Here is a 12,177-nt window from a genome sequence, read left to right as displayed (position 1 = left end):
CTCTACCCTTTCTTCACCACAAAATGGTAAATGCCTTGCACTTGTACTTTATTAAGTTCAAAGACCCCAAAGCGCTTCACACTACGGTCAGTCATTCACGCACACACTCGCAGGCTGATGGTGGCAAGCTACTCGATAGTAGCCACAGCTGCCATGGGGCAGTCTTACCGATAATAGACAGAAGCAGCGCCCCCTTAACTCAGACCAAGCCCCAGTCGGTTTTTACATCTCCGGTTCCATTCCAAAGTTTAGAGATCGATCAGGATGTGTTTGTCTGTTTGGGATGTCGGCTCTCAGGATATGAGGCCTCTGAGTTTTACCTTTTTTACGGAACAGATTGACTTAACACTCCTGCACTGGATTACCTGCGCCAGCTGCAGGGTTCAGGAACATGCAGAGGGTTTTGCATGTGGGGTTCTTCAGGTTGAGTGTTGGCTGTGTGAGGGTACATTTAAGGATGAGGGCGCTGCCCCAGCATGTGAGGGTAAGGGGGGAATGCCTCGCTGTATTGGCTGCTAAGGTGTGAGCTGTCATAGGGGGTGTCATGTGCACCTTCTCGCTCACGTTGCAGGGGCAGCCCTGTGAGGGGTGCCCTTCCAGCTACCACCCCCCACCACCGCCGGTGTCCAAACAAGAACAGGCCATCCAAACACACACACACACACACACATCTAATGGCTGGCTGGTAGGGAGGGTGCTGCAGGAGCAACAAGTTCTGTGTGTGTGTTATTAGGTGTCTGCAGTTCTAATAAAGGAAAGCGCTGTGTCCCTCTCTGCCTCATCAGATGGCTTTGCTCTGCTTTGTCTGTCCGTCTCATTTCTGTCTGTCAGTCCTGAAGTGGAGCCGGGCCGCTCACAGCCGCTGGAGCGTCAGGAGAGGAGCGCCTTCACCAGTCGTCTGTTAGTGTTTCGCTCTCCTCAGCCAGGAGACCAAGAAGCAGAAGATGTTTGTGTGTTCATTTGACCTGGTGTGCAGAGTGTACGTATAAGACTGCGCGGTGCATGGTGTTTGCCAACGCCGTTGGAAATGCTGGGGTGTCCAGCGAGGTTATTTTTGGATCAGTGACAGCGCGTCAATGGCTGCAGATGCGTCGCAAAGGAAGGCTCTGAGATACCAGCAGACCCTGGTAGGTGTTTCTACCTTTACCTCCTCTCTCATCCCCACATCCTCATGGTCCGCCTCTGAACCCGCTTTCTCCACAGCTTGACTCGCCAGTCTTTCCTTTTCTGGTTACTTTCGTGTGAAGTTTGTTGCTTTTGCTCAATTTCTTTCAATTGTCCTCCATGTTTTGATCACATTAGCTACTTTTCATGGCCTCTTGTCCAATCAGTATTCCCCATCTGCTGTCTTTGTGCTTCTTTTGTAAGTTCTTAGTATCAAACACATTAACAGACCTGCAGTTTTATAACGCCCACAACGCCAGAGTGAAAGCAGTAAATGGAAAGTCATCTCAACAATAAACAGGAGTTATATTACCATTATTTTTCTTTCTTTTTTTTTTTTTACACCCTGAGTCACTACTTGAACTCTTACCTTTCCCTGGTTATATCCTGTAAAAAAAAAAAAAAAGATTTTTCTGTGGCACCTGTACTCCCACTCATCCTGCAGCCTTTTAAGTATTGGTGGTTATAAATACTGTATACAGGAAACCTGAGCAGACAGGTTAGCTATACATGCTGAGATGTGGCCATGTCATCTGTTAAAACGCTCATCCGGGGTTATTCTGTGAGGGCACTGCAGACTTTCTTATTTTCATCCAGCGTGTTGCTGCTGCAGACGTAATGGACTCACAGCTTCAAACTGTCCCTTCCTGCAGCTTTGATTGTGAATTATAAGACAAGATAATGAGCAGTCACGGCCCCGGAGCAGCTGGGTGGAGAGCGAACAAATTTGTAAATGACAAAGTAAGCAGAGACACAGTTCTTCTTATTTTCCTGGCCCGTCGCCTGAAGAGAGTCTCTAACCCCCCGACCCGTCTCCATGAACCCCTCCAAGACCCGCAAGTCAGATATAAATAAGAAATCTCAATTTGTCACGCTGTTTACAAGCCGAACGTTTCAGCGATGTGACACTCCTCTCTTTCTCAGGTGCAAACTCTGCTGTGGCGTCCGGAAGGAATTAAAAGCCTCGGAGGGTTCGATGTGTGGAGCTGTTAATGGGTTGTCATAATATGACTCATTTATCGATCTGGAGCAGAATGCGGGGCTGTGTGTTTTCTGGTCGACTCACAGATTTGTTTGTGCAGCTCAGAGAAAGAGAATAAGATAAACTTTAAAAGAAAAGTGCATTTCAGCTGCTAAATTCAGTGTTCATACTGAGATTTGGTCTGAAAGTGTTTCATTGGGACTTCATGTGACGCACCAGCATAAAGTGGTGAATAAATGTAAAGGAAGGAAAAGAGGAACTAACAAAATTCCAGTCTCTGGATTGGCAGGTCAAACTCATTTTTGTTTTGGGCCAAATTAAGATCCTTAATGCTCTTAAAGGGCCAGTTGTGCTGAATAAAACCCGTTTGCAAACTGTTAATATATCAGTGAATTCTTAACATTAAATAATATCATTGAACATCTTTTCAGTCCCTCCAGGATTTTGTGATTTTGCACCAAATAGTGTTTGCGGTACTAATTTGGAAATATTTTTCAATATTTGCACTTATTTATGACTGTAACTGCGACTTTGTATTACTCGCTGTAACAGGTCATGGACTATAACCAAACATCAATAAGAGCTGATGTAAAAAGTAAGAAAGGTTTTGACAATTTTTGAGACAAATCTGCAATAAACCCCCCAATTATTTGGGCAAAAAAATGCGGAAATTTGTTGATTTTGTGTGAAATTCCACAATAGTTCTCAAGACACCAGAGGGACTGATTGATATAGTTTGCCAGTAAACGGATTAAAAACTGCATTGATTTGATTGATGACATAATATTTAAGCACACTTACATTTTAGTCTAGATTCTACAAGGCCACATAAAAAGCTATAGTGGGCCGGATTTGGCCCATGGGCCTCGGGTTTGGTGCATGTGCTATAGATGTACAAATATGGTAGAGACAAACACTTGAAGACTTCCTGTTGTTTTTGCAGAGAATATGGGATTCTTCAAAATATTGACAAAATACAGAGGGTCTCAAAACAAAATAATGAGTTTTTAAGATTTTCATATGAGAAAATGTTGAGTATTCTGTATCATTTTCCTCCTACTTCTCAATTCTTTGATTCTTGTGTTTTTTTTCCAATCACATAAATTTGAATCTGAATTAAACATTTTTCAGCTGCAGTTGAATTGTGACAAAAAAGAGGTTTAAATGCTGTGAACATTCACCCTCTGGAGTTATTCTAACATAACATTTTGAGGTTGAACTACTGGGATAGATGAGACACATTTATTTTATAAAAATGGAGGACCATGCGTTTAAGTGGTGGATAACCCTTTTAATATTTGTTGAAGGAATATTTAGAGTTCATATTTTGTATGTGTGAGGAGCTTCTGCTGCAGAAATAATAAATGTTTTCTAAAGCATCTGCTAAAATGCTAAATTCAAAGCTAAATTTAAGTCATTTATGGAAGTAGGAATGTATTTCCCTCAACAAAATTTAAAATTAGCTGTAATCAATAAATTGGCAGAGCAGCATCCAGTGAAGGTGTGCAATTCTAAAATGTTTCAGAGAGCCACTAACACTTTCTTTCATTGTAATTTTCGCATTTTTTTATTTATTTTTTGTTAGGGAATATTTAGAGAATGGAAAGTAAATAATTTGTAGTCAAGGAATTTCAACTCAAGCATAAAAAATGTTGAGTTTTTAGTCTGTTTCACTTCAGTTTGGATGTCCTCTGACCTGTAAATCAGCAAATTAAAGCGTGCCGGGTTGGGACTGCTGCGTTAACTTCCACCAGGAGACACCGCTGTGGTTGACCCCTGACCTTAACAAAGAGGAAGCTCCCTCTGTGGACCCTCAGGACGCTGACAGATACGCTCGAGCAGGGTGGCGAGAACACAGTACTGCTTATTGGTGCTCTCCAGACGCACATGAACTGTATTTCTGAGCCCAACTTGATACAGCTGGTTGTGTGTTACGTTTTATGTGAATTGCTCGGTCTAAAACGAGGCTGTATGAGGAGCAGATCAGTGAAACGGATCTCATAAGTCTCAAATAAAACGGGCCACCAAATGAGGGGGGATATCGCTCACCTGCCAAATGTCTCGCACGCTGGAACGACTGGGATGTGGACGATTAAGCCATTAAACTTCACACGATGTGGCTGTCGCTGCATGTTTTTTTCAATTACAGACATGGTTATGATGCTATAATGACATCGTTACATCAATAGCTTCGAGATCAGACACCACATTATGAAATGGTGTCAATAACCTGCCATTGTTTGGTGCAAAGGTTAAAACGCACCACCTGTCCGGAGGAAAAGCCTCCTGGGAGAGACGGGCGGGGAAAAAAAAAACAAAACCCACGACAAACCGTTAGAGAGAGTGAAACAGAAGTGTGTCAGTGAACATTGGGTCACACGCTTGCTAAAATTATCAGCGAGTAAGGTTTCAGCTCGGGGGTGGGGCTGGATGGATGGATGAAGACTCAGGGTGGTGAGAGGGAAAGTTTGACGGGGGGAGCAGAAGGGCAGAAAGGTGAAAGGTTGCTGGGAGAGTTCAGACGCAGGTGAGGCGGTTTGGACGGAGAGCATTTGTGGCATTTCAAAAATCAGGTTTCAAATGAGGGAAACCTGTAGAGAAGTGTGGTGGGTGGAAAAACAAGCGAAATGCTTCCTGTAAACTGAGCCTGCAGGTTGATTTATGATGCTGCTGAGGCTTAAGGGTGGAATAAAACGAAAGTGTGGTAGAGAAAACAAATCAGACCGAGCAGCTAATGTGGCGTCAAATTAAAAGTTAAATCTTTAAGTTACTGATTAGAGAAAAAAACAAAAATGTTCCATAAAATTCACTTTTTAATTCAAACATCAAAGTTGTATAAATGTATCTCTAACATATTTTAAAAGTGTTCATATTGGGGATAAGATGAGAAGGTGAAACAAACATTAAGTTACACTCAGGATGTATTCTACATGTCATGTTTTCCTGATCTATTTAAACAAGACATGCTACAATCTGAATGTTTTGTCCTCAGTTTGTTTATGTAATAATAGTAATAATTCAAAATCATTTTTATCTCAACAAAATTCAAACAATTGCATCCGACTTAGGTCAATAATAACAATAAGGATTTAAATTCAAATCCAATTTGAATGAAGTAATTTGAATAAATTAGTTTCATTATTAATTTCAGTACACTCTACCAATTGACTAAAACTTTTCTGCCTATGCTGAACAGCTTTTCCTGCTGCTAACTATTGTTTGGCGTTGTCTCTTGTTTATAAGGTACTAAACATGGCTTGGCCCCAGAATATGTATTTCAGGGCTTCTTGGTCCATAGTCTATAGATTTCTACGATCTGCTTTTTTCTTCCTGAAGGTCTTTCATTAAAGATTGATCAATAATGAATATGCTTAAGAACAGTCTTCCACTTTAAAGCAAAACTAAAGACAGATTTAAAGAAGCAGTATTTAACTTATAAAAAGTATTTAAAATGTCACCGTGTATGTGCCACTCTCTCGCCTTGCTCTCCGCTATGAAACACCTTCTCCCTGTTAGCAGAATAGTTAGCATGGCCACTGATAAAGTTTTCCTGCAACGTAAATTGTTTCTATTTTGTTTCCACCATTAACACACTTAGCGGCATAATTGTCATGACATAGTTTTAACAAATAAGTAAAAAAAAAAACATTGGTTTGATAATGCTTCACCTTTTTAGTGGTGGCTGTGACTTATTGGGAAGAGTAGTTGTCAGATGAGTTGTGATCGTATTTATTTTCCGCACAATAAGGCGCATAGAACAGATGCTTCAGTTTGGGTTGCCGATTTGTTCCGTATTCTATTATTACACATCCACATTTGTAAAGAAGTCCCCGAGTACTTCATATAGTAGGCTGCCCCAGTCATTGTTTTACTCACGGAGTTGGTGTTGCGATATTGTGCCCAACTGCATTCTGGGTAACAGACCAACCGACACGCTGCCGCCGCAGTCTCTGTCTCTCTGCCTTCCGCGACTGGGCCGGGGCGTGGCCGGCACGTTCTCCACGGCATGTTCGTGGAGAACGTGGTGCTAAATGATCTGCAGACGACCTGATTATCAGTTTGGTGGATAGATACATAGGTAGGTCAGTCAAACTTTATTAACAAACCAGCGTTCTGACAACTATCCCAGCATGCACCGCGGGCTTCTTCTTCTACGGGCGAAAATGAAGTCGGCGGCTGCTTACCGTTGTTGTCTGACCTCTTGTGGCTCAATATTGGTCCATATATAAGGCGCATCGGATTATAAAGGCGCCCTGTCAGCTTTTGAGGAAATTGAAGGTTTTTAGGTGCGCCTTATAGTGCGGAAAATACGGTAACCCTCTTAACTTGCCTACAGATCTATGTATCCTGTATCGCAGTCCTGATTCAGGAGTACTTTCTATTGCTGACAGACTACAGGTAGCGCATTTATCTTGCAATCCAAAAGTTGTGAGTTTAGTTCTCTCAGTGTGTCCCAAGTTGCCTACCAATCACAATCAATTGGTATGAATGTGAGAGTGTTTGTAGGTGTGATTGGGTGAATGTGGCTCTGGTGTAAAAGTGATTTGATAGGTTAATTTGATTAGAAAACTACTATTAAACATTTAGTCTTAGCAATGAGTGTGAGAATCGTACAAGCAGCCTGGCACCTCTACCTTTGGTCACACGCCGTTTTCTTCAAAAAGCTTTTGTCAGCCAGTGTGGCTGTGTTGTTCACTCTGACAGGAACAGGAAGCCTAAGGCTAATAATCTATGTTCTCCACCATCAGATGAACCTCTTGCAACTCAGCTGCTGAACCTACACATGCATTTTCTTTGCAAATGTGGCAAATGTGTCCACGAAAAACGGGGAAATAAGCAGACTTTGCAACGCAACAGGATTTATTGCCAAGAAAAATTGTTACGGCAAAGAAATAATTAACCAAATATAAATGTCCTTACTTTTGAGCTGAGTTATCAAGGTCAAAGCAACCTGTCATCAGGCAAGCTTAAAGAAACTTGTCGCTCAGTTTTTTGTAAGTGTTAGAAGTTACAATCAGAAGTTTTTTTTTTTTTGAGTAACAAACTTGTTATTCACTATTTCATGCTTGTGGAGATCAAGAGACTTTTGGAAGAGATTCTGCTTAGTAGACAGTATAAACCAAGGTGAAGTGAGCCGGCTCAAGCCGGAGTCCTCAGAAACACTAAGTGTTTTTGTTTCAGTTCTTTTATAGAGTAATTGGAGCCCACCAGTATTTGCTGGATAAAAAGCAGCCAGTACCAGTGTGCTCTAAGGTTTAGCTCCCACTTTGACTTAACTGACTCACAGAGCCTAGTATAGAGTGTATTTAAAGTCCGCTGGAGAAAAATGTTGCCATTCAGACAGACATTAATGGCAGGTGACAGTTTGGTATTGCAACAAAAGACCAGCAGCCCTCAAAGATCCCTCAAAGTAAGACTTAAATAACATTTCAATCCTCATACCTCAATAAAGTCACATAGACTGAACCTCAGTTACATAAATTCCAGTTTTTTTGACCATAACACAAAACAATGGAAACCATAACATAAAATCTACCTTGACAACATGCTTTCATGGAGGATCCAGATGTTGTTGATACAAAACACTTATTTATCTGATCATGAGCAATTGTGATTACCTCAACAAAAGCAGGAATTTTTTTCCATTTTGCTGATATAGACAAGAGAATTCAACTTTCCAGTCTCAGTAATAGTGGACTTCATTCCAAGGTCTGACCATTTAATGCTCAGAAAAACCGTCAAACGAGAAGACATCCTCATATTCTACTGCGAGGTTTACGACAAAACAGCCGAAAGAAGAGTAAGCAAAAGCGTAAAGCGTCTTCTCTCAAAGTTTCATTTGTATAAACAAGATGTTTGATTAAAACCAAACCCAGAACGTCAGCGCAAACTCATCATAGCATTGACTTCATTGACATGCATGAAGGTGGCGTACCAAGCTTTTAGCTGTGGAATATACTCAGTTACATTTAAATAATTGTAAGCCTGGTAATAATTATATAACTTCATTACATCCTGGTCAATAAGGCTGTATAAGTGGAAGAGGAACTGCTTTCATTTTGCTCTGACTGCATCTGCATAAGTCTATAAACTCTGGTTTCTTTTGCTTTACAGAAATCCCTCAAATAAACAAATTTAGTTATGTTACCATTTGAGAAAAGGTTTATCTAAAAAAAAAAAGAAAACGCTTGACCAAACATCAAGTTTGTAACGCCAAATTTTTTCCAGAAGCTCAATATTCTGTCATTTTGCATGTTTTTCGTCTGATAAAACAGAAATCAGTGCCAGAAGAGTTTTAGGGAAACAAAATAAAGATCGGATGTTTATCACAGCAGAGATAAATCAAGCTTTAGGGAAGCATTTCATCAATGCTGAAGGTGCTTGCAGTAAAATGCAGCCAGCCCCAGGCAGACTGGACACGACTGTGGTCTCCCCTCAGTCAGCAGGTATTATCTTCATACCTGCTGCAGCTCAGGTCCTGGTAACATTTATAATCTCGCTGCAGGACGCCGCTGGACCGGCCGCCTGACTCGGAGACTTCCCCTCTGAATTAAGAGCTGCTGACACTTTATTGTCAACTCTCAAGTGGCCGTGTTAACCTCTGCTGCTTCCCCCTCAGTGTGTGTGTGCAGCTCTCACCATACCTGTCACTCACTGTGGTTACAGTGCAGAGGCAGATTCGGTGTGTGTCCTCCGCATGGTCAAAGACAGCAAAGGACAGATGTAAGACACAGATACCCAGGCTGCTTGCTGCAAGTTGGAGAGAAGCTGGAGACCGAGCAGCAGGAGCAGCTTAGAGGAAAGATGAGAGAGCGTATCAACACGTTTGAGACGGTTCTGAATATCGATCAGTTTCTGGTAAGTCTGGCTTTGTAATTTAACTGGTTTCCCTGTTAGAGCGAGGGTCTCCAAAGACCCACTGAGGCCCCTGAAAGCAACTCAAGAATGGTACATATGTTACCTCATCCAGCAGCACAGCACAGATGAGGGTGGAGACTTAAAATATTAGTGACAACACAAATGTATGTCTGTTAAAAAAAATCAAAACTTGCTTTCTTTTTAATTTCATAGTAAATAGGATGAGGGAATGCCCATCAGTTCTCACTCAGAAGCAGACCGGGGCGGACCCAAATCTGCACTGGATTCATTTCTTGAACCTGGTGAACATTTTTAAGGAAAGACTTTGCTTGTCTTTCAGAATAAACAAGACAATAAAAATCAGCCAAACCCCTGCAAAAATTGGAAAACTAAATTATTTCTTCTTTTTTATCAATATTATTTAATAAAGCAAGCCTACAAAATCCTTTTGATGTTTTGGATTTACAAATCCTTTTCCCTCAAAAGTGAGTTTCATAAATCATATTCTTGTGGCCCTCGACCATTTACAACTTGATAATTTGTGTCCATGTGGCAGATTGTTTGGACGTCCCTCTCTTAGAGTATAAGCATTTTAGCACAAACAGATGGGATTTAGATCTTTGAACGAATCATCAAGTTTTATTTACATTTCTAGTGTTTAAAATTCCTCTCTATATATTTAATATTATCAAGTTAATGTGAACAGAATGATCTCTGTGGTTTAGAGTTGCTGAGTTACTCGGTGTAAAGTTGCATTATTCGGTTTTATGTGTTTTTTCCCCCTTTTGGCTCCAACTTGCCTTAATTAAAACATGACAGCTTGAGCAGTGTTAGGATGAGCCATGGGATTGTTATTGTGCTGGTTAATTAGTGTATGCATATGGAGACACACGCTCTTGGAATGTTTGTGCGCTTATCTGCTGATCAGTGAGTGGGTCAGATTTTATCGTTAACCTCGTGCTACGGGACGGGGCTTTGCTCTTGTTAACCTTCAATCCACGCAGATTCTTATTTACCAGTCTTATGAACACGTAGAGGAAAAGTTTGCCTGTGTGTTTCTTAGGAATATGCAGCTTTTCCTAATAAGAGATGCAGGAATGTGCGTTTATTTTGTGTAATTAACTCTCAATGTCATGCTGCCCTTTAAGCCTCTGCCTCTACCAGCAGCTCCTGCTGTGGTCAAAGAGCTTTCTCTCTCTTTCACTCTGCAAAGTTTCTTTCTGGGTGCGTTCATTTTCACTTTGGGTTTATTGGTTGTTGTTTTTTTTGGGGTTTTTTTGTGAAAAGTATGATCTTGTTAAAGTGAAGAGCAGAAAGATCCTTCAGGCCTCCCGCCAGCGCCAAAATGTTGAGTCATTCCTCATCTCTTTGAGCTCGCTTCCAATGAGTCAGACTTTAGAGCCGCAGTATCAATGTCTGCGTAATCGCCATCGTTTGGTATCTCGTCATATTTAAAGGGACGCACATCAATGCTCTGGGTGCAGTTTATTGGCTTGCATTTAGTTGGTCTTTCCTGGTCTTTATGCATAAATGTGATAAAGTGAGCAAAATGCATGAACTCACAGAAAGTAAGGGTGGAAATCACGATGATGGAAAACGAGGACAAAAACAATCCATGTGTTCAACATTTCTGGAGATCTCTTAAACATTTTCTGTGGACCTTTGCAGATTTTTCTCTTTATTTTCTGCCCTGTACCTGTGCTTTTTTTTGGCTGAAGGACTTTGATTTTTAAGCCTAACTAATGTATCACTAAGAAAGTTATTTAATTAAGTAATTCAAATAAAAAAATATTATTTTAAGCACTTATTTGTGCTGTCTTGATTCTAATCATTTCCATTTAATGAAAATCTTTAGTTCCGTTTTTCTTGAAGTGTAGAATATTACAGAAAACTCACAAAAAATCTTTTTGAAGCACAAATTTCTTCATGTTATAAACCATAAGCAGAGGGAGGACTGTTTTCGACACAGCAGGTCATTGCTACTCCTGAACTAGTGATATTATCAGAAATATGTTGAGTGGACCACATAGAAAAAACTGTTGAACTTTTGCCTGTTCATCCTAAATTCTGTTTCCAGGTTAAAGTATGTTTTGCATTTCAACTAGAAATCACGAAATGAGAATTTGGAGGAAGAATGTAGAGCAGTGGTGGCCACACTTATCCTGTCTGTTATGTCTTGGCTTGTTTTTTCATTTATTTCTGAGTTCATAGTTTTGATTATTTGTTTCCTGTGTTCTGCCTTACTCGTTTTTAATTTGGTAAGATCAACCTGGTTTCTGTTTTACTTTAGATCAATCTGTTGTTGTTATTTTAGTTTGTGTTACTCGATGGCTTTGGATCCTAAGTGGAGGCCCACAATGCTCACATCACAACCACAGAGGCACAAAATTCGAGTTGCATGAGGTTCAGTGTGACGTTTCTACAGTCATTGATGAATTAAGGAGGCAAAACATCTGTTAGTGTTTTACTGACTCCAAGGTCAAAGCCGCTTAAAGCTTTGATGCTGATTTACGTTTCCAACAGCACCTCCACCCTTCCAAGCGTACCAACACCTGCTTTAAAGACCACAGTGGTCAGTGGGTTTGCTGGCCAGTAATGCAGCATATTTTACTGATCCAAACCCCACTGCAGCATCGCAAGCGAAAGAGGAGAAACGTCAGAACCAGCAGGGCAGACCGGTATTAAACCAATCTGGATTTCCCCAACACACAGTAGAGCCCCACGGTTACTGCTCTTATGAAACAATCTAGTTTTCATAAGAACTTGAAATCTGTAATGCATCTGTAGACGAGTTTCTGTAGTTAAGTCAATTAATTAAATGAACCTTTCAGTGGCAGTCTAATTTATTGCTCTGAACATGTAAATCTGACCAATAGTAAACTCAAAAAAAAGAAAAAAAAATATTTAAATTACATCATCAAACATTTGGTCTTGAGCTTTAGGCATAATTTGTTTGGCTTCTCAAATCTATAGGAGCGAAAATGAAAATGGCATTTTTGCATAAAACACACTGGATGGTCGCCGCTGGGCATTTTCTGAGGAAATTAAAACAAGCATCACTTCCTACCAGCATCCGCAGAACGTTCTATTACTGTGGTTGAAGGTGTGTCAATGCACTGTGATTGGACAGTTGGACCCTGCAGACGACAGTGATGGGAACTGAGGACCATCCA

General features: G+C 40.7%; 1 protein-coding gene across 3 annotated transcripts in view; it reads left to right on the top strand.

Moving 5' to 3' along the window:
* Positions 1–659: 659 nt before the first annotated feature.
* Positions 660–12,177, top strand: part of clcn1b (chloride channel, voltage-sensitive 1b) — a 34,123-nt gene continuing 22,605 nt past the window's right edge. Inside the window, exon 1 of one of the 3 annotated variants that reach the window (XM_008431474.3) lies at positions 660–1,127. In XM_008431474.3, coding sequence (XP_008429696.2) covers positions 1,077–1,127 — 51 coding nt within the window. In that variant the 5' untranslated portion in view covers positions 660–1,076. Of the gene's footprint in view, positions 1,128–8,900; positions 9,005–12,177 lie in introns of those variants that run through there. The other 2 variants (XM_017309600.2, XM_017309599.2) reach the window with 2 other exon arrangements.

This window comes from Poecilia reticulata, chromosome 16 (assembly GCF_904066995.2).
Source record: "Poecilia reticulata chromosome 16, P_reticulata-male-v2, whole genome shotgun sequence".
NCBI classification, from domain to species: Eukaryota; Metazoa; Chordata; class Actinopteri; order Cyprinodontiformes; family Poeciliidae; genus Poecilia; species Poecilia reticulata.
The sequence above is the reverse complement of the archived record's forward strand: the minus strand, read 5'-3'. Positions and strand labels throughout refer to the sequence as shown.